Here is a 21,692-nt window from a genome sequence, read left to right as displayed (position 1 = left end):
GCATTTTCTAGCTAGTTGAGCTGGTTTACAGTAAAACATATTTTTGCTAACAGATGATGGGGTTCCCTTGGTCGCCGGTTTGCCTGGTCCCTGGGCATGAAAATGTTGAAGACCTTGGGTTAGATGATTCCCCCAGACACTGTAGCTAGCTAGCAAGACCTGCTCAGCAACAATGTTGGATTAGTCTTTTAATTCTGAGTTAAATGTAATTGAAGTAAGTGGTTACTACTGGTTCAAATCCAGTGTAAGAGAAACTATTATGTCCTGTATTTTGGTAAGAGCTCGAAGTGATGTCACACACCCAATTCTTAATAGTTTCCTTATTAGGGGTTCACAGTGAAGCTATCTATTGTTATTCCTAGATTTTATTCAAATATCTCAAGCATAGATTGGTAACTTGTCTAATTTGACACACAAGAGCTATGTTGGCCTATAGGTGGTGTTGTTAAAAGTGGTCCCACTTAAACCCTCATATCCACCAGCCGTTTGACTTAGAGACTTGAAACTTTGTATGTAGGCGTCTTTCCTTACGCTGAACAAATTTCCCTCAAGGGCAGTGGTGGAAAAAGTACTCAATTTTCATACTTGAGGAAAAGTAAAGTTACGTTAATAGAAAAAGTGAAAGTATCCCAGGAAAATACTACTTAAACATCTGGTTTTAATATGCTTAAGCATCGAAAGTAAATGTATTTGCTAAAATATCCTTTAGTATCAAAAGTAAAAGTATAAATAATTTCAAATTCCTTACATTAAGCAAACCAGGCTGCAGGATCTTCTTGTTTTAGGGATGACCAGGGATTTTCTCTTGATAAGTGCATGAATTGGACCAGTTCCCTGTCTGGCTTAGCATTCAAAATGTAACGAGTACTTTGGGGTGTCAGAGAAAATGAATGGAGTAAAAAGTACATAATTTTACTTGGAAATGTAGTGGACTAAAAGTAAAAGTTGTCCAAAATATAAATAGTAAAGTAAAGTACAGATACCCAAAAACATTAGCACTGGGATTAAAATGACATTTTTGTAAAAAATATATAATGGTTTTAAACACACAAAATAAAGGAGTCTAGTGATGAAATATGTTGACATAGAGTGTAGATGCATGAAGACACGTTGACATTTACCTTTTTTGAATACTGTGGAGCTCCAAGGATTCAGGGTTATTGTATCCAGAGTCCACTTCCAACTAGACAACTAGTATAACTTGTGATGGGCTCTACAATGTGAAAAGCATTACATGGATGATGGAATACAACTGCAAGAAATGGTTGTGTGAAATGTTTATGCGAAATTAGGTTCAAACCAGAGTTTCTGACACTGTTGACACAACCAAGTCAAAGTCTATTGTATACACAACTGTGTGAGGTTAAATGCAATTACATTAAAAGAACCAAAAGTATGACATCATTGCACTGTATTTGACTTTCACTGACAGATTCTGGTACAAGCCACGCCCTGAAACCAAGTTCTCGACACTCCTATATTCGTCATACACTCATGTATTACACATATGGTCTCTAATCTTTCCTCCAATTGGATGTCTATTACAAATAGTGAATGAATTGACTTCAGCTCCCAAGGACCAGGGAAGGAGAGTTGGAGACCACTTATTTTATAAATCGGTACATTGCCCTCTACATGTTAGTTCACAGTAAAAGCTGCCAGTTCTGTTGCGCCCTATTTAATGGTCACTACAGAAATAATGTATTTTAAATGGTGTGTTGAAGTGGACAGGCTCAAGGCAGGGCAGGTTTGCTCTCAGTCTGTTCTCTCTGATAAGATGTGTTTGTTTACCTTCTCACTCTACTACTTGACTCTGTAACAGTCCCATATTTCCTGGTGTCCATTCCATTCACTCCATCGCTGCGAGACAATGAAGGATACACACACCCTGCTCAATCTGCTTCTGCTGCTAGTGTACCTGGCAGGTAATATGATGTGAACAAACAACATTGTTTTGAGATCATGTATTTTTGAGGATGCCAAACTCGGGTTTGACATCAGTCAGTAGGTCTACATGTTCTTGACATTGCTTGTTAAGCTCTATAACTGTGTATATGTTCAGTGTCTGCTGAGGTTAAACTTTTGTTTGGACAATAGGCTAACATATTTGGGTCTAAGCATAATGATAGTTTTAGTGTTACATATACATTATAACGTCTTGATGATAGACTGTGCGGCTGTTTTAATGAACTTCCAGGATCAGCTGTGACCACTGATGGAGGGAAGGACAGTACCGGTGAGTAAACCACAGACACATACTAGTCAACGCATTACAGTATGGCAACATCATTATCTGGAATGTTGGGTCCTCTGGATTGTACCTGTGGTAGGGCGGTGGTGCTAGCAGCTAGCAGCTAACTACTGTACAGAAATGAGGGGTCAATTTGAAATGCCATGACTTTTTATTTTATTATCGTTGTAGTAATTTATCCCTATTACAAGTACATTTGCACCCTGTGTGCCGAAAATCTGGTAGGCCTAAATTACCTGATTGTGCACTGTAATTTTCAGGTGGTCCCTTGGAACTAACCATTTTGGGACCAGACTTTGTGACTGTGGGCGTGCCATGCAGTTTTGACTGTACCGCCCAGTGCTCTCCTTCCTGTAGCTACAGAATGAGTATCGACGGGCAGATTGGACAGGGGAACGAGCTGTTCTTCACAGCTCGCCAATGGGAAGAGTCCCTAAACCTCACATGCACCGCAAGGAATGATGACTCTGGGAGGTCCTCTACAGTATCTAAGATACTGCAGGTTTTAGGTGGGTGGGGGGTTTGTTGGTTTGTTTTTATGACACATCCTGAAGTTAGTGGTGCATGGTCTTTGTGGTTTTTGGAATGGAGTGATAATTCAATGCTTTATAATTTACGGGCATGATGTTTGGATTACTGGATTAGTGCTAGATTAAATTAATTTGCTCATGTTTTTCACATTGGTCTTAGGGTCTAGACTATTATCTAAATGTGTATGTGTTCCTCCAATTAGCTGGACCAACCAACGTATCAATCACAGGCCCTGCCCTGATGACCCCAGGGGCCCCTCAAAGTTTCCAGTGTAACGCCGACTGCCGTCAGTCCTGCAACTACACATGGGGGATAAATGGCCGATGGCTCGGGGGACAGGGGAACGAGATTACTGTAACTCCCGAAGAATTGGCCACCTCTGTTACCCTGAACTGCAAGGCCATCAACAGTGTGTCTGGGCTCTATGACATGGCAACAAGGACAATACCTGTGACATGTAGGTTTTTGGGAGATTTAGAGCTTCCTCTAACAATTGTAGTTTCCCTCTTGTTGTTAGTGTAATGCAGTTGTCCATCTCCACATCCAGGGCCGGATTAAGAAATCATAGGCCCTGGTGTTTTGTTTTAATAGGCCCCTGGTAGGATTTTTTGGGGGGTCCTCTCGAACCCCATAGAGGCTTGGGCCCAGGGGCTTCGGCCCAGGTAAGCCCCTGCATTATTCCGGTAGGCCTAAATTACCTGATTATGCACTGTATTTTTCAGGTGGTCCCTTGGAACTAACCATTGTGGGACCAGACTTTGTGACTGTGGGCGTGCCATGCAGTTTTGACTGTACCGCCCAGTGCTCTCCTTCCTGTAGCTACAGAATGAGTATCGACGGGCAGATTGGACAGGGGAACGAGCTGTTCTTCACAGCTCGCCAATGGGAAGAGTCCCTAAACCTCACATGCACCGCAAGGAATGATGACTCTGGGAGGTCCTCTACAGTATCTAAGATACTGCAGGTTTTAGGTGGGTGGGGGTTTGTTGGTTTGTTTTTATGACACTTAACCTGAAGTTAGTGGTGCATGGTCTTTGTGGTTTTTGGAATGGAGTGATAATTCAATGCTTTATAATTTACGGGCATGATGTTTGGATTACTGGATTAGTGCTAGATTAAATTAATTTGCTCATGTTTTTCACATTGGTCGTAGGGTCTAGACTATTATCTAAATGTGTATGTGTTCCTCCAATTAGCTGGACCAACCAACGTATCGATCACAGGCCCTGACTTGATGACCCAAGGGGCCCCACAAAGCTTCCAGTGTTACGCCGACTGCCGTCAGTCCTGCAACTACACATGGGGGATAAATGGCCGATGGCTCGGGGGACAGGGGAACGAGATTACTGTAACTCCCGAAGAATTGGCCACCTCTGTTACCCTGAACTGCAAGGCCATCAACAGTGTGTCTGGGCTCTATGACATGGCAACAAGGACAATACCTGTGACATGTAGGTTTTTGGGAGATTTAGAGCTTCCTCTAACAATTGTAGTTTCCCTCTTGTTGTTAGTGTAATGCAGTTGTCCATCTCCACATCCAGGGCCGGATTAAGAAATCATAGGCCCTGGTGTTTTGTTTTAATAGGCCCCTGGTAGGATTTTTTGGGGGGTCCTCTCGAACCCCATAGAGGCTTGGGCCCAGGGGCTTCGGCCCAGGTAAGCCCCTGCATTATTCCGGTAGGCCGACATTACCTGATTATGCACTGTATTTTTCAGATGGTCCCTTGGAACTAACCATTGTGGGACCAGACTTTGTGACTGTGGGCGTGCCATGCAGTTTTGACTGTACCGCCCAGTGCTCTCCTTCCTGTAGCTACAGAATGAGTATCGACGGGCAGATTGGACAGGGGAACGAGCTGTTCTTCACAGCTCGCCAATGGGAAGAGTCCCTAAACCTCACATGCACCGCAAGGAATGATGACTCTGGGAGGTCCTCTACAGTATCAAAGATACTGCAGGTTTTAGGTGGGTGGGGGGTTTGTTGGTTTGTTTTTAGGACACTTAACCTGATGTTAGTGGTGCATGGTCTTTGTGGTTTTTGGAATGGAGTGATAATTCAATGCCTTTTATGGACATTATGTCTGGATTACTGGATTAGTGTCACAAAGTGTTTATACAGAAACCCAGCCTTAAACCCCAAACAACAAGCAATACAGATGTAGAAGCACGGTGGCTAGGAAAAACTCCCTCGAAAGGCAGTAACCTAGGAAGAAACCTAGGGAGGAACCAGGCTCTGAGGGGCGGCCAGTCCTCTTCTGGCTGTGCCGGGTGGAGATTATAAGAGTACATGGCCATTAAGGCTAGATTGGTCTTCAAGATGTTCATTCATAGATCACCAGCAAGTTCAAATAATAATCACAGTGGTCGTAGAGGGTGAAGCAGGTCAGCACCTCAGGAGTAAATGTCAGTTGGCTTTTTGGTGTTCCTTTTGTAATGTATTTTTTGTGTGTGTTACAGATGATGGAAAATCCATGGCCACACAGGCTGAACAGACTATAGACCTGCTTCTGTTCACATTCACACTCTCACTCTACACCGTAATATCAACATAATCCAGGAAAAGGTGCTTTTATACAAGGAAGTGATCTGTTCACCACATGCATATCTGAATAATTTGAAAACATGTCATCATTATTACAGACAGTGATGGAACATGTGGTTTATTGGTAAAGAACAAAGAACAAACAGTGCCTCTCATATCAGGATGTTAACGATATTTGCTGATGATAAGTGAAGTGGAAAGGCTTGGCTGAATCTTTCACTATCAAAGCACTACGTGTGTTTGTGCAAGTATCATGTATAGCCTATTTGGATTAAATATTTAATAAAGACACATATACATTAATTTAGTAACATGTCTTTTTTGCAATGTGTAACTGTTTCCATACTTGAGATGGAGTTGAAACCTGCAAGCATGCCATCTTCATGGAAGGCACAGACTTTCAAGTAATGTATTTTAAATGGCGTGTTGAGGTGGACAGGCTCAAGGCAGGGCAGGTCCAGCTCAACACGCCCTTTAAAATACATTACTTCAAAGTCTGTGCCTTTGGAAAAAAAATAAAACATTTATGTAGATCTTGTTTGCCCAAATCATTTACACTCCTAGTATTTGTCTACAAACTGCATTACTGCAATAAACTACATGACAAACTGTTTTTGAAAATATTTTCTCTCAAGTAAGTTCTGAAACAAGTACTTTAGATCAATTACCATCATAGTGAATTAAATATTAGAAATGTGAAATAGTTCCGTATTGTTAGTTGAAGTGCTATGTTCACATGTGGTCTGACTGATGAGTAGCATTAACTTCACAACAGATGAGGGACCCACCCTGCATCTACATCTACATTTTGCTCTTGAATGTAATCAACACGAGTAAATATTAAAACACACTTGATCACGGAGTGCGATTAGTCCGCTTTTGATTATCACTGATTATATATCAGGAGTTTCTTTTATGGTACATAAGAACAATCAATGTTCCAGAGAGGCAATGGTCTCACCTACACACACACCCTCTCTATCTTTTAAAGCTTTTCTAATGCATAACCCCTTTATCATCTTGAATTATAGTTCAATTGGTTAAGTTAATGAATGCATTTTAAATGGAAAAACAAGTATCCTTTATCAATATAATTATTACACCAACAACCTCTGCATCTACATCAGAGCTATTCGACATAATAGGATGAACAGATTAAAACATATTTACACACTTTCTTTTGTCTGTAACCTTCACCTGTCTGAATGGACGAGAAGAAAACAAAGTGAACGCTCCCTCGCTCAGAGACATGTCACTTGGCAGTATCAAAAGGCTCCGTCGCAGTAGAGCAACGCCTACGAACACAAGGAACTAGCGCGCACGCCCTAACCAGAACACAATGCCGTCAAGCTGATTACCCACATAAAGGTCCAAACGCTAGCGGCGCTTTCCCGGCACTGTCGGACAATGTCTTGTTTTTGAATTGGTTCCTGATAAGATTGTCAGACAGTTTTTTTTCTGAGGTATAAGGGTAGAACAGCTGTTGTGTGGACATTTCAGCCACTTAGTCACCAGGATCTCGGCAGCAGAACCATGGTTCTCCTCTGCACATTTCGTCTGCCTCTGCTGCTCACCTGCCTGGCAGGTAAGATACCACATTCAACTGAACCTGTTAGTGTTGAGGTCAAATCTTCTTCAAGTCAGGAATGACATTTGCTCATGCAATTTCTATTGTAAAACAAATTCGGATTTTTTTCTGAATTGTCAAAGTAGCCAATAAGAAATTGTTTTGTAATGAAAATCAAAATGTTTTAAACAGAGAAGTGGCTGCATGTAATGTGTATCTAGGGCCTAGGCCATTTAAATGTGTTATTAATGCTTTTTAAGATAGTTCATGTATAGTGAACCATTGTGATGGCATGGGATTCTTTTTCTTTCTGTGTTTCTGTAGGAACACTTGCCAGTGAGAGAGAGCAGGGCAGGACATCGGAGAAAACCACACCATGTAAGTTACATTAGGTTTCTGGCATCATTTCGAAGTATACAAAATAAATATATGCCAAAAATCCATATGCATTCATCACCAATTGTTTATCCTTACGCTAACATTATAACAACAATAAAACATTCAAATCCACTTCGTCTTAATTTTTTTCACATTATGTGTATGACCCAGGGGCTTGTTTTCCGTTCTGTCAGATGGGCCATCCTCTGTGGAGATCAATGGGGTGAACACAGTGACGGTGGAGGTTCCCTATGGCTTCCAGTGCTCAGCCAATTGCTTCCCAGCCTGCACCTTCACCTGGACCAGAGGAGGGCTCACTACCCAGGGCCCAGAGCTCAACCTCCAGCTGAAGGAGCAGGTTCCTCCACAGGTCCTGATCTGTATGGCTACAAACCCCACCACTGGGAAGTCAGTACGGGTCAGCAAAACTGTCAACGTGACAGGTAGGCTACTTATAATCCGTTTTTATCAATCTAAACGAATATTTAGAAATCATACTATGCCAACAGATGTTATGCTTTTGAGCCTCTGTAATGCACATGCAAAGTTTGCGGAGCTCTGTTCTACACTCTCCAACCTAATTCAACCGACGACAATGATTTATTTTCTAGCTGGACCGTCCAATATAAAGATCACAGGTCCTGATACACTGTCCAGTGGAGTGACGTCCAACTTTTCCTGCTCTGCTGATTGCTACCCGTCCTGCTCCTACACCTGGACAATTAGTTCTGAAGCACAAAGCACAGTGACCACCAAATATGGTCAAACCATCTCCGTCACACCTGACTCCTGGGAGATTGCAGAGGAATTGATCTGTGAGGCTCAGGACACTGTCTCACTCCTCTACATCTCAACCTATGTTACACCTTATGTGGCCCGTGAGTGGAATTTGTCATTCTTTTCAACTTTGGAGTGGTCCATTGAAGTCACATTGGATAATTATTACTTTATTATGTTAGTCATATATTCTGTGTAAACTGTATTTTTAGAAGGTTCTAAGAGTTTACAATTAAACACACAATCAAGTGTTTACTTCTACCTCTTCCCAGGCGGACCGGAGGATATTTCGATCACGGGTGCCAGCTCGGTGACATTAGGAGACACTTACAACTTTGTGTGCTTTGTTGACTGCACCCCCTCCTGTAACTTTACCTGGACATTCAATGGAAAGATCTTCAATGGCGACGAGATCCAGTTGCCCATCTTCCATAAGGGCCATAAACCTGTGGTTAGCAGTAAACTGGTGGTTACTGTTGATGAGTACAGGCACAATGAGGCACTGACATGTGAGGCCAAGAATGTTGCCTCGGGGGTCACTGCTGTTAGCACCAAGATCCTGAGCGTCACTGGTAAGTCAGAGTTTTTGTGACAAAAGAATTGTCACAAGTCAATATTTACAATCAGATGTTTGAAGGTGAAACCCACCATTTTGTAAAAGCCAACTCAAAAGTATTTCACTTGGTATCTCTCTGTTTAACTTCTGTCCTCCTCACCTCTTTTCCACTCCCCTGTCTTCCAGATCCTATCTCTGTACAGCCGGTGTCCCAGGACAAGCCCTTGGCACACCAGCCCTTCTCACTGCAGTGTGTGGGCTCTCAGAATCCAGCCTCCATTTTGTGGTTAAAAAATGGCCTCCCTATAGCTGTGTCTGGCAGGGTCAGTCTCTCCCCCAACAACATCACTATGTCTTTTAGTCCTCTGCTGCAGTCGGATGGTGGGCTGTACCAATGCATCGTTTCTCAGGGGGGAGCAGCCATCAAAGGGGTTGGGTACCAACTTAATGTAAATTGTGAGTATGAATATGCAGAGATAAATTATATTTATACAGCCATTTTTGCTCACCATACACCAGTATTTCAAGAAAGATCATAAAAGAGATCCAGTAACTGTTTACAGGAGCAATTAGGGGTTAAGTGCTTTGCTCAAGGGCACAACATAATTGTTAACCCCTAGGCTACCTGCCACCCCTATGTGTGTGTGTGTGTGTGTGTGTGTGTGTGTGTGTGTGTGTGTGTGTGTGTGTGTGTGTGTGTTTACAAGGTAATCATAAAGATATTTCATGACATTTTCCAGATGGACCACTTCAAGCTGTTATCATCCAATCTGGCAAAGGCCCAGTGGGTAAAGTCTTGTATCTCCTGCCTGGATCAAAGACAGCCCTTCAGTGTTCGGCCCTGTGCTACCCCACCTGTACCTACACCTGGATATACAAGGGGAGGCTGGCAGAGATGAATGCCTCCTTCTCCCTTACACCTGAGACCACCATGGACGGAGGACCCCTCAGCTGTGTGGCTTACAACTCAGTGACCAATGACAACAGCACTGCCAATACCTCAGTTGTGTTAATTGGTGAGCAGCAGTTAGATTGTATTATCAAAAAAATATTTCTGTTCAGACCTTGAAAATGAGTGGTCTTGTCGCTGTTGTATGAAGCATGAAAAGAGGTAGTGCAGAACAAATGAGCCATTCTAAACTATTTTCAGGACCCTGTCTTTCAAAGATAATTCGGAAAAATCCAAATTACTTCACAGATCTTCATTGTAAAGGGTTTAAACACTGTTTCCCATGCTTGTTCAATGAACCATAAACAATTAATGAACGTGCACCTGTGGAATGGTCGTTAAGACACTAACAGCTTACGGACGGTAGGCAATTAAGGCTACAGTTATGTAAACTTAGGACACTAAAGAGGCCTTTCTACTGTCTGAAAAACACCAAAAGGTAGACGCCCAGGGTCCATGCTCATCTGTATGAACGTGTCTTAGGCATGCTGCAAGGAGGCATGAGGACTGCAGATGTGGCCAGGGGAATAAATTGCATAGTCCGTACTGTGAGACGCCTAAGACAGCTCTACAGGGAGACAGGACGGACAGCTGATCGTCCTCACAGTGGCAGTCCACATGTACCGATCCTGTGCAGGTGTTGTTACATCTGAACCTCACATCTGCGGGACAGGTAAAGGATGGCAACAACAACTGCCCGAGTTATACCAGGAACGCACAATCCCTCCATCAGTGCTCAGACTGTCCGCAATAGGCTGAGAGAGGCTGGACTGATGGTTTGTAGGCATGTCGTAAGGCAGGTCCTCACCAGACATCACCGGCAACAACGTCACCTATGGGCACAAACCCACCATCGCTGGATCAGACAGTACTGGCAAAAAGTGCTCTTCACTGACAAGTCGCGGTTTTGTCTCACCAGGGGTGATGGTCGGATTCACGTTTATCGTCGAAGGGATGAGCGTTACATCGAGGCCTGTACTCTGGAGCGGGATCGATTTGGAGGTGGAGGGTCCGTCATGGTCTGGGGTGTCACAGCATCATCGGACTGAGCTTTGGCCATTCCCCCCAGAAATGTCAGGGAACTTGCAGGTGCCTTGGTGGAAGAGTGGGGTAACATCTCACAGCAAGAACGGGCAAATCTGGTGCAGTCCATGAGGAGATGCACTGCAGTACTTAATGCAACTGGTTGCCACACCAGATACTGGCTGTTACTTTTGATTTTGACCCCCTTTGTTCAGGGACACATTATTCCATGTCTGTTAGTCAGTTCATGTTCAGTTTGTCTCAGTTGTTGATTCTTATGTTCATACAAATATTTACATGTTAAGTTTGATGAAAATAAACGCAGTTGACAGTGAGAGGACGTTTCTTTTTCTGCTGAGTTTAGGTCTAATGTTGACCTTTCTTTCAGATGGACCATCTAACGTGACCATCTCAGGACCAGGTTCCCTAGAGGTAGGGGTCAAGGCCAGCTTCAAGTGTATTGCCCAGTGCTCTCCCTCTTGCAGCTACACCTGGAGTGTGTATGGTCGGACCATGCACGGCAGTGTGGTTGATATAACCGTCAACCGTTACGTGGCCACTGAGTCTTTCAGCTGCGAGGCACACAACACGATCACCGGGAAGACAGGCACAGCCAATGAGACACTCAGTGTCACAGGTATGGTCAAACTACTCTGATCCATCAATTTAATTGTTGGTCTTATAACACTTTCTACTACTCTGTTCAACTGGGGACAGCATCTGGGGTAACAATTGTCATGCAGCTGGCCAGTTACAGCCATAATTGTTATTTTAGTAGAAAAATGTTGAGCTTGTAATGTATCCTAATGCATGTTTGAAAATTAGCTACAACAAACCTAATGAATACAACACAGCTTTGGTGAAACCCGCATCTCAATAACTAATAGTTGACTCCTTGGAACTTTTGGAAATGAAGCTTCTCCCCACCGTGCCGTTCTAGCCGTAAAACTTCACCCACTTCATGTAAAAATTAAAAACTGCCATTGGGTAAACTATTCCTTCAGAAAAATGTTGAATCCCAACCATTCTAAAATCTAGGTATTAAGACAATTATGACACTATTTTTTTTTGTTCACGGTTATTCTCCATTATTGTTAGTTAAACGCTAATACAATTATTGTGCCAGCCCTACATCATGTGTAGTAGATATGTCACAAAGTTTAGCCAGCTATTAACATTTCTTCCCTTTTCCCCAAAGATTCTCACTGGTGTGGATGTTGAGAAAAGTCAAGAGAAGAATTCCATTCAACGGCGATGGGACAACCATGCAATCTAACAGTTTCTTTATTATCTTGTGCTGCTGTCTGGAAAATGTGTGCTTTGTTAATGAAGTTTGACAGACTTCCTGTAATTGGTTTACTTTCCACATATTGTCTATACTTTGGTGCCAACCTTAGTCCATGTGTAGAGGACACCAAAACCTATATTTTACAGTTAACGTGTGAAAATGCTATTTGCTGAAAAGTATCGTCTCCGTATCTGCACTTTCAGTGATCATCAATAAAGATTGTCAATTTATTAGGTATTCACACTCATTCACTGCAATTAACATCTTGAACATGAGATGTACAGTCCTGGACAGAATAATTGAAAATAACAAATGTATTGGCGCCAGATGCATATTTGAACTATTAACCCTATGGTTCTGTGGGCCGCAGTCAGATAGAACATTCTTGTTTTGGCCATGCATAGTAACTACTGTTCTCATACGAGGATGAAACTTATACATGTTTTGAGCTATAGAAAAAAGCAGTATAGCATTAAATCAAATGTTACAGACCTTCCAATATGGCAGCCAAAGTTAAGTGAATCCTTGTTGCGTACATATAGCAATGTTTGGATTAGCAACATGTACTAGAGCATTGAAAAACTCGTTCAATCGACTGCTTGCTGAAGTAAAAAGCAATTTTGCTCTCCGTGGCGATGTCCATTTTTTAGGGTTCTGCATTCACGTCACACTCCATACTTCTTTTGCAGGGCTCCTACTGAAACGTCCTCAAGTCCAGCTTGACGAAGAAAGTCAAACAATTCTTGTAGAACTACAACAACAACAAAAACCGTTTGCAGTTATCAATATCTGTTAATCATTTTGCATTGGGGTTAAATAATGTATCACAAACTGTGCCAGATCAACAACCAAATCGGTACCTTTCTTCTCGGGGATGGACATGAACATGACAGCCATGTCGAACCGCCTCACACCGGCCAGATTCCTGAGGATCTCCAGTATGACAGGTGGCTCTTCCTTCCTTCATTTTGATAAGGACAATGTGACAACAGTCACATTTCTTGTATGAGCTATAACATTCGTAATAGCATGGTATTTTCACAGTACTTACTTGATGTAGAAGCTTTGTAACGTCCTCAAAATCTGATTGAGTATGTCTGGCTCAAGAGAGCTCTGGAAGATCTTTGCATACGCCTGAGGCTGGATTTGCTAAAACAGAACACAGACACACAACAAATAAACGTCCGTCCTTGGTGGCATCTACATGCTATTCTCAGCAGAAAAGACAGATCTCATTGTATGGTGATTTGTTTGTGTACAAATAGGACCCCAAACAAGAGATCAGGTCTCTGTTGAAGAATAGATGATCACAACAAGACAGGCATCCAATATAGGCTATATCTTATCAGTAGGTCACATGTCATTAGCAACCATTTTGTATAGGCTATTAATAAAAGTAACACAACCCATATTGCTTATTTTCCCCTTTGTACTTCATTTGCACATAATATGACATTTGAAATGTCTTTATTCTTTTGGATGTGTAATATTGCGTTTTTCATCATATTTTAATTCCACACCCACCTTCAAATACTTGTAGATAACTTCAGGGCCATTTCCAATCTTCCTTAGGTCTGCCTCTAGCTGGAAGCTGTTGGTGGGGGCAGGAGGTACGACCTCAGTTGAGGGTGTAGCAGGCGGTTCTGTTGGTTCACTGACAGTTGCCTCCCTGTGCTTCTGTGTCTGTGCTCTCACAGCATCCCCCCCAGGCCCTCTGAAATAAGAAAACAGCCTCAGTGGTGCTATTGTCAAAAGCCTAACTGGTGACAAAAGTTATATTCAAAGCATGTATCAAAATCCTCAATCCATTCGGCTTGAGATTAAGCAATTGAACAATATCTCTTACTTGACAGGGGAATGTGAGGGGATGTTTGATATTTCTTCAATCTTCAGGATCTTAGCACTGGGGGAGGTAGAGGGAGGTGAGGCCTCACCCTGACCCTCTCTCACAGTGTCTGCGATGGAGGTGGTCTTCTGGGGCCTAAAACAGGGGGCTGTGGTTGAAGTGAACACAGCAGAGGGCTCCTTCTGGACAAGGATCTTTCCACCAACCTCCTCAATGTCCACTCTCCTCAATGGTTTCTGAGATACAAAGAAATCCAATAGGAACATTGTTGTGTGAATCTTTCAAGCAAAGTTCAGAAACAACCTACCGAGAGTATTTTTCCTGTTTTTATCTGAGAGACTCACGGTTGACTGCAGGTGAGGTGGTTTGTTAACTGGCAGTACTGTTCTCCGCTGTGCATGCTCCTCTGTTGCCAGCAAACCACTGGTGCCCATGTCCTACACAAGTGCAGAGAGATGCTATGTCAAGGATTTGTCAACAAAGACAACAGGTGTAAGAACATTAACACAAAAACCTTAGTGAGCACGGAACCACATACGTACAATTGCAATCTTCTTCATCTCATGAAATGCCTGCTTGTTTCCTGGTTCTAGCTTCAGGACCTCCTCAAAATCTAAAAAAAAACATGACATAATAAACAGTTCCATGACTACTGCTACCATTCACATAAAGAATTCAACCTGCTCAAGGTAGTTACATAGAAACATGCCTAGCCTACACAAAATGGTTGCTAATGACATGTGACCTACTAATAAGATATAGCCTCTTGGATGCCTGTCTACTGTACCTTCTATAGCTTGTTTTAGCAGTCCCAGAGCAGCCCTAGCTGTCCCTCTGCGGGCAAAGGCCTTTGAGTAGGTGCCATCCAGGGCTATAGCTTTACTGCAGTCCTCCTCAGCCTCTTTATATCTAGGGAGAGAATCAAGCTTAATCAATGCACAGCTTTGACAGAATTTATACTTATCCAATACTCGCTTATCCTGCCTTCCCTGCTGCTTACCTCTGCAGCTTTAAGTAAGCCATGGCCCGGTTGGCAGGCAGGAGGACATTGGTGCTGTCCGCTTCCATGCCCTTGGTGTAGTACTCTACTGCAGCCTCATACTTCCCCTCTTTGAAGTATGCGTTCCCCTGAAAGAGTCAAGGTTTAGTGCAATGGTAACCATTTAGAAAGCAATGCACTTAAACACAGGCAAATAGCATGCTGTAGTACACCTGTGGTAGGTCTTCAGCGCTGCAGTGTCTCAGAGTCTGGGAAACTGGTACCTGATATGTAAGGGGCCTATACTAACATTGAAAGATAAGTGTAGCTGGTGGCTCTACCCTGTCTTTCTGCACCACCGCCTCCTGTCTCCTCTGCTGTTCCTCCATGAGCTGCTGTTGCTTGACGTCCACCACAGGTGGCATCACCACTGCAGCCTCTGGGCTTTCTGCCTTTCCACCCAGTTTAGCAATGACCTACCGATAGAGGAGAGGTTAGAGTGGATCAGGGAGGGGGATACAGAGGTACAGTAATAGATCCAACACCAGATAATGTCTCACCTCTTTGCATTTCATCACTTCATTCTGTGCCTCCAGGTTCCCAGGATCCAGCTTGAGCACCATTACATAATCTAGTTATGTAGAGGAAGGAAGCAGAAATTGTTTTAAGTGACCAATTATTCTAAGATAATACAGCATATAAAAACTAACTCTGCTGGCATTCTACCCATTTGAAAACGTGTTTTGTTGTGCTATTATTCCTCACCTTCTAGGGCAGATTCATAATGTTGCTGGGCGAATCGAGCCGCTCCTCTTCGTGCAAATGCTTTGAAGTAGTTACTGTCCAGAGCGATGGACAAGTTGCAGTCAGACTCTGCAACAGCAAACCTGACACAGACATAGGTTCACACATTAATGTTGTCAATTAAAATGTTACATATGTTGCTTATTTCCTTACATGTTGCTTACTTTTTGAGTCTGAAGAAGCAGGCAGCTCGGTTTGTAGGCAGAACGGGGTTATAAGGGTCTGCGCCCATGCCTCTGGTGTAACACTCAATGGCATCATCATACTTCCCTTCTTTAAACAGCTGATTACCCTGAAAAACAATTGTCAAATTCAGTACAGCATATATAAGATTTAGCAATCTATACATACAAGAAAGTAGTAACATCTACTGACTACAGGTGACTACTGACAGAGTATTATTAACTACTACCACCAATGACTGGTGATAGTTGCTAACGAGGACCCGATGGTGGTATATTGTTTGGGTAATTGTCTAGGATCGAAATCACAGCATACTGCAAACAAATGCCCTTCAATGGTGGTCATTGTGTCATCATAATAATAAATAATATTTTAAAATGACAACATTCACGCGCAAATTCATATTTCTGCATGTCTGTCAGGTTTGGTGTTGCTGAGTCTGACTTCAATACTATAAGTGTGAAGCCATACTTTCTCCTTCTCAGCAAGAGCTGTGTCTTGGTCAGTAGCAGGAACCCCAGAATCCTCAGATTCAGAGTCATTGGACTCAGCAGCGCTGTCCTCTTTATCCATGGACTCCAAAACCTTGTCCTACCAGAATACAAAAACATCCCAAAAATGTTTAGTGTAACAGCAAGCAGTACATTCTGTTTAACAGGGTGCACTGCTGCCATTCAGCTTAAAACCAGAGACTTAGTTTAAACTCACTATTGAAATCAAAGGAGAAACAGGCAAGATCCACCTAATCCATTACCACATCAAATTTGTCCCATGACTGATAGTCATAAGACTTTATCCTGGGTGCTTGTTTTGTTTCAGTCTTTGCATTGTTGTCTGATGCCTTCTTTTTCTCTCTCTTCTTTTTGTAGTCCTTGTTTCGCACTGGTGGGAGGCTTTTCTAAGGCAGGAATACATAGGTCAGGATCTTTCTAACATAGCACAATCTCAACTCTATAGCTAAACATAAAACATACACATTTTCAAGTGTTACATACTTGAGACTCGCCAACACTCCCACTTCTTAGTTGTTCATCCTTCTTCTTTATGTCAGTTTCCCAGCTGTCAAGATCTTTCATGAAGTTATGCAGGTCCTCTGCATTTTGTCGCATTTGCAGTTGGAGTTCAATGGCTTTGTTTTCAGACATGCCTACCTGTCAAATACATTGAATATACTAGGTTGACAAAACAGGAGATAGGATCACTTTAATTTAAGATGTTAGATAGCTAGCTGATTATCTAGTCAACGGGGACAGATATTCAATAGAAACACTAACTTAGTTAACAGTCAGTTCTTTGACGTTACTCAAAAACGATGGCGCTAGTAACGTTACGCTACTGTTAACTAACTACTATAACACCAAGTAGCTGGCTACAGTTGAGAAATGTGCTAGTTAGCGAGTCACGGCTATCTCGCAAAAGCAGCAATTTATAAATGGTAACTAGCTAGCGGCCTAAACTAACGCAACGCGTTTAACGAGTTTCGACCTGCCAATAAGAGCTGATGACATTATAATATTTGAGTACCTGTCCCTTGCGTCCCAAGTTGATTGTAATTTATCCGTTGAATTTTAAACGAGGCTTACTACCATTTAATATTAGCTACAAACTATCACCATACTGTCTTTTTCTGTTTGTGTTCGGCGCCATGACAGCATGTCTTCTACTTCTTCGTCGATGAGGTTTAACGGCGGTTGGCATACAATAAATGTTACATTACTGCCACCTACTAGACTGGAGTACTCATACCGTGCTTTAAAAAAATATAAACAAAAACACCACTCCACCACACATATTTAGTCCTTCCTCAGGCCAAAAACCTGAAAGGATTGGACACCACCCTGTAACTCTTCTGATGTCTCGCACACCCAAATACCTCTCTACAGCTGCCACCACAACCTCCATTTTCTTCAATTTACATTCCATCCCTGCAGTACAGTTGATAACCATTGCTATATATGCAAACAAATCTAATCTTACTGAAAAATATATCACTTGTTGGCCTATCCATCTGTACTGGTACAGATCTACTACTCACACCACTCCTCTCAGGATCTGTCCCCCTTGACCCATCTTCCTCTACTTTCTTTACTGCCTCAGCATATGACAACTTTTCCACTACCCTAAATATGGAAACCTAAACCTGTCTTTCTCGCATGGGACATTTCTAATCCCCAGCCCCATGGGCACCCTTACAATTAACACATACCACTATTTTTCCCAATGCTACACATTCCTTTGTCTCATGCCCTTCTGCACACTTCTCACACATAGGAACCTCCCTCCTACACACTGCTGTCACATGCCCACAAGCTTGACACCTGTAACAACGTAATGTATTTGGAACAGAAGCTAGTACAGGATAACTTACAGTGGGGCAAAAAAGTATTTAGTCAATCAGCAATTGTGCAAGTTCTCCCACTTAAAAAGATGAGGCCTGTAATTTTCATCATAGGTAAACTTAAACTATGACAGACAAAATGAGAAAAAAACAATCCAGAAAATCACATTGTAGGATTTTTTATGAATTTATTTGCAAATTATGGTGGAAAATAAGTATTTGGTCAATAACAAACAAGCAAGATTTCTGGCTCTCACAGACCTGTAACTTCTTCTTTAAGAGGCTCCTCTGTCCTCCACTCGTTACCTGTATTAATGTCACCTGTTTGAACTTGTTATCAATATAAAAGACACCTGTCCACAACCTCAAACAGTCACACTCCAAACTCTACTATGGCCAAGACCAAAGAGCTGTTAAAGGACACCAGAAACAAAATTGTAGACCTGCACCAGGCTGGGAAGACCTAATCTGCAATAGGTAAGCAGCTTGGTTTGAAGAAATCAACTGTGGGAGCAATTACCGTAATTTCCGGACTATAAGCCGCTACTATATTCCCACGCTTTGAACCTCGCGGTTTATACAATGACGCAGCTAATTTATGGATTTTTTCCGCTTTCACAAGATTCATGCCGCCAAAAAACTGAGCACCGTCACATAATGTGACGTAAATCGAGCGCGCTCAAACTTCCCATCATTCTGATTACGGTAGTCATTTTGTCACCCTCATCATGGCAAAGACACGGAGAAATGCATATGATGCAGCTTTCAAGTTGAAGGCGATCGATCTGGCTGTTGGGAAAGGAAATAGAGCTGCTGACAGCGTGGAGCATTGTCAAAAAATCCACTATCATCAACAGGTTTCGAAAGGCTGGACTGCTGCGTGTTGAAGAGAGCGGCGATCCAACATCGGATGAAGCAATTCTGAGGCTATTCAACTCCGACACCGAAGGAGATGACTTCAGTGGTTTCAGTGCACAGGAGGAGGAAGATAGTGACCAATGACTTTCTTGGTAGGTAACTGTTTACTGCTATTTTTTTAAAATATTTTTGTTACAAGCCGTGTTTCGTTTAAAGGCTGTGTAAAGTTCATTTGTTTCAATGTACCGGCAGGCACCTGCGGCTTATAGACATGTGCGGCTTATGTACAAAATACATATTTTAAAAAAAATTCAGTGGGTGCGGCTTATATTCAGTAGCGCTTAATAGTCCAGAAATTACGGTATTAGGAAATGGAAGACATACAAGACCACTGATAATCTCCCTCGATCTGGGGCTCCATGCAAGATCTCACCCAGTGGGGTCAAAATGATCACAAGAACAGTGAGCAAAAATCCCAGAACCACACGGGGGGACCTAGTAAATGACCTGCAGAGAGCTGGGACCAAAGTAACAAAGCCTACCATCAGTAACACACTACGCCGCCAGGGACTCAAATCCTGCAGTGCCAGACGTGTCTCCCTGCTTAAGCCAGTACATGTCCAGGCCCGTCTGAAGTTTGCTAGAGAGCATTTGGATGATCCAGAAGAAGATTGGGAGAATGTCACATGGTCAGATGAAACCAAAATATAACTTTTTGGTAAAAACTCAACTCGTTGTGTTTGGAGGACAAATAATGTTGAGTTGCATCCAAAGAACACAATACCTACTGTGAAGCATGGGGGTGGAAACATCCTGCTTTGGGGCTGTTTTTCTGCAAAGGGACCAGGACGACTGATCCGTGTAAAGGAAAGAATGAATGGGGCCATGTATCGTGAGATTTTGAGTGAAAACCTCCTTCCATCAGCAAGGGCATTGAAGATGAAACGTGGCTGGGTCTTTCAGCATGACAATGATCCCAAACACACCGCCCGGGCAACGAAGAGGTGGCTTCGTAAGAAGCATTTCAAGGTCCTGGAGTGGCCTAGCCAGTCTCCAGATCTCAACCCCATAGAAAATATTTGGAGGGAGTTGAAGGTCCGTGTTGCCCAGCAACAGCCCCAAAACATCACTGCTCTAGAGGAGATCTGCATGGAGGAATGGGCCAAAATACCAGCAACAGTGTGTGAAAACCTAGTGAAGACTTACAGAAAACTTTTGACCTCTGTCATTGCCAACAAAGGGTATATAAAAGTATTGAGAAACTTGTTATTGACCAAATACTTATTTTCCACCATAATTTGCAAATAAATTCTTAAAAAATCCTACAATGTGACTTTCTGGATTTTTTTTTTCTCATTTTGTCTGTCCTAGTTGAAGTGTACATATGATAAATTACAGGCCTCTCATCTTTAAGTGGGAGAACTTGCACAATTTGTGGCTGACTAAATACTTATTTGTCCCACTGTATATATCCTAACATCACTTTGTCGGGCAAAGACTCAACATCAAAACAACAGACAATGACTCTTCTGTTTCACCACTCACGCCGCCCTGTATGTGTCACACCAAACGACGAGCGTCACAAACACCGGGAATCTTTCACTTCAGTTGGTCAACCTTTACTGCTACCCCAGTAATCACTCCTTTCAATGGCACCCTTTTCTTGAGAGCAAAACAATTTACATTTCTTGCCCCAATTCGTTTTAACGCGGAGCGCCTTCTCCTTCTGACCAGCAGAAACAAATAATTATCACAAGACCACTTCTGGTTACCTTCACGGATTCCACAGCACCCAACTCTGTTTTCATCCACCCTGAAACAACACATGGATCAGCCAAAAGGAAAGGGTCCCCTTTTTCCAAATACTTCACTCCTAGTGTCAGACTCATCTTTATCCTGACCTTCGGTGCAAGCCTCGGCTCCGAGAACTTCCCTACACCTAACACATCCAATACTTCAACCTCATTCACTTCCATTTCTCCTCAACTTACGCTTTCTACCATTCTTCTTTAACAAACCATCTCCCTTTCCCCACCATTTTTAACAGACTCATGCTTTCTCTAAGTATACATCTCCTTATACTACACTTCTCCTGACATACATATTGTAACGACCCTTGGTTTTTAAGCGCGTTATCGACTCTGCCGCTCGAGTGTGCTTTTGCGGCACAGTCGATAGCACGATGGACTTCGGCCTAGAAGGTCGAGGGTTCGAGACCTGCTCCCTGCCTGGTTCATGACAATATTGTTTTTGCCTTCACAAAGGAAGCCATTTAACCGAATGTCACAGCTCCATACAATCAGCACGAACTCTTCGGGATGTAGCTCTCATCTTATAAAGCAGCTGCTTCATCTTGATGTTCTTCTTTATCAAAAGTTACCGCGGCGCTTTTCCATTTCAAATAAGCGCGCTCTTCCAAACACCATCGACAGTCTCGCTTCATCCGACTCCCCCTTTGACAACATCTCCCAGCAGCCATTGCGTTTTCTTCTATACCGAACGTGCACACACTCAATGTCACTTGCCAATGCAAGGAGTAATGTGTATCAATAAACCTTGTTTGTAATTATATTAGGAAAAGCGAAGGTATTTTCTGTTAACTAGCTAGCAGCAATGTTGTTGCATATATTAATTGAATCGTTCACCTCTGGCTTACAAGGTAAAATTAGTTTTATACTGGATATTCTGTTTTCTCTTGTCAATAGCTATTGATCCAAGCATGCCGTGACTATGAAAATGGTATATTCTGAATCGGCATGGGTGGATATAAAAAAAGGTGTGGGTTTTTCTCCATATATATATATACTGATATACTATATACT

General features: G+C 42.5%; 3 protein-coding genes across 6 annotated transcripts; 2 read left to right on the top strand and 1 right to left on the bottom strand.

Moving 5' to 3' along the window:
* Nucleotides 1-975: 975 nt before the first annotated feature.
* Nucleotides 976-5,627, top strand: LOC110500086. The gene is made up of 9 exons (XM_021577244.2): nucleotides 976-1,619; nucleotides 1,823-1,925; nucleotides 2,198-2,236; nucleotides 2,512-2,760; nucleotides 2,985-3,239; nucleotides 3,505-3,753; nucleotides 3,979-4,233; nucleotides 4,499-4,747; nucleotides 5,240-5,627. The coding sequence occupies exons 2-9, from the start codon at nucleotides 1,871-1,873 to the stop codon at nucleotides 5,332-5,334; spliced, it is 1,446 nt and encodes a 481-aa protein (XP_021432919.2). The 5' UTR covers nucleotides 976-1,619; nucleotides 1,823-1,870; the 3' UTR covers nucleotides 5,335-5,627.
* Nucleotides 5,628-6,726: 1,099 nt separating this feature from the next.
* LOC110500085 (hemicentin-1) lies at nucleotides 6,727-12,092 on the top strand. The gene is made up of 9 exons (XM_021577243.2): nucleotides 6,727-6,909; nucleotides 7,216-7,269; nucleotides 7,464-7,712; nucleotides 7,881-8,147; nucleotides 8,319-8,618; nucleotides 8,789-9,058; nucleotides 9,343-9,618; nucleotides 10,963-11,211; nucleotides 11,773-12,092. Exons 1-9 carry the CDS (start codon nucleotides 6,858-6,860, stop codon nucleotides 11,793-11,795), a joined length of 1,740 nt encoding a protein of 579 aa, XP_021432918.2. The 5' UTR covers nucleotides 6,727-6,857; the 3' UTR covers nucleotides 11,796-12,092.
* rpap3 (RNA polymerase II associated protein 3) lies at nucleotides 12,069-21,299 on the bottom strand. 4 transcript variants are annotated; one of them, XM_021577240.2, is made up of 17 exons: nucleotides 21,168-21,299; nucleotides 16,670-16,825; nucleotides 16,429-16,572; nucleotides 16,146-16,265; nucleotides 15,656-15,783; nucleotides 15,453-15,574; nucleotides 15,248-15,318; nucleotides 15,029-15,163; nucleotides 14,709-14,836; nucleotides 14,496-14,617; nucleotides 14,251-14,321; nucleotides 14,053-14,145; nucleotides 13,709-13,944; nucleotides 13,387-13,576; nucleotides 12,914-13,011; nucleotides 12,723-12,823; nucleotides 12,069-12,613 (listed from the first exon to the last, which is right to left on the bottom strand). In XM_021577240.2, the coding sequence occupies exons 2-17, from the start codon at nucleotides 16,817-16,819 to the stop codon at nucleotides 12,528-12,530; spliced, it is 1,995 nt and encodes a 664-aa protein (XP_021432915.2). In that variant the 5' UTR covers nucleotides 16,820-16,825; nucleotides 21,168-21,299; the 3' UTR covers nucleotides 12,069-12,527. The 4 variants fall into 4 exon arrangements, with proteins under 4 accessions (XP_021432915.2, XP_021432914.2, XP_021432916.2 ...); XM_021577239.2 differs by lacking the exon at nucleotides 21,168-21,299 and adding an exon at nucleotides 17,199-17,487; XM_021577241.2 differs by lacking the exons at nucleotides 16,670-16,825; nucleotides 21,168-21,299 and having other exon boundaries at nucleotides 16,383-16,572.
* Nucleotides 21,300-21,692: the final 393 nt, after the last annotated feature.

Source organism: Oncorhynchus mykiss, chromosome 21 (genome assembly GCF_013265735.2).
Source record: "Oncorhynchus mykiss isolate Arlee chromosome 21, USDA_OmykA_1.1, whole genome shotgun sequence".
NCBI lineage: Eukaryota > Metazoa > Chordata > Actinopteri > Salmoniformes > Salmonidae > Oncorhynchus > Oncorhynchus mykiss.
Note: the sequence above shows the minus strand (reverse complement) of the source record. Positions and strands in the feature narration are given on the sequence as shown.

Excerpts from the sequence above, each read along its gene's own strand:
- LOC110500086 (XM_021577244.2), top strand. The coding sequence starts at position 1,871 with ATGAAGGATACACACACCCTGCTCAATCTGCTTCTGCTGCTAGTGTAC. Across the intron at positions 1,926-2,197 it reads GCTGCTAGTGTACCTGGCAG|GATCAGCTGTGACCACTGAT; the intron begins GTAATATGATGT and ends ATGAACTTCCAG. Across the intron at positions 2,237-2,511 it reads TGGAGGGAAGGACAGTACCG|GTGGTCCCTTGGAACTAACC; the intron begins GTGAGTAAACCA and ends TGTAATTTTCAG.
- LOC110500085 (XM_021577243.2), top strand. The coding sequence starts at position 6,858 with ATGGTTCTCCTCTGCACATTTCGTCTGCCTCTGCTGCTCACCTGCCTG. Across the intron at positions 6,910-7,215 it reads GCTGCTCACCTGCCTGGCAG|GAACACTTGCCAGTGAGAGA; the intron begins GTAAGATACCAC and ends GTGTTTCTGTAG. Across the intron at positions 8,619-8,788 it reads CAAGATCCTGAGCGTCACTG|ATCCTATCTCTGTACAGCCG; the intron begins GTAAGTCAGAGT and ends CCTGTCTTCCAG.
- rpap3 (XM_021577240.2), bottom strand. The coding sequence starts at position 16,819 with ATGTCTGAAAACAAAGCCATTGAACTCCAACTGCAAATGCGACAAAAT. Across the intron at positions 14,618-14,708 it reads GCTTACTTAAAGCTGCAGAG|ATATAAAGAGGCTGAGGAGG; the intron begins GTAAGCAGCAGG and ends TTCTCTCCCTAG. Across the intron at positions 13,945-14,052 it reads CACCTCACCTGCAGTCAACC|AAACCATTGAGGAGAGTGGA; the intron begins GTGAGTCTCTCA and ends TTTGTATCTCAG.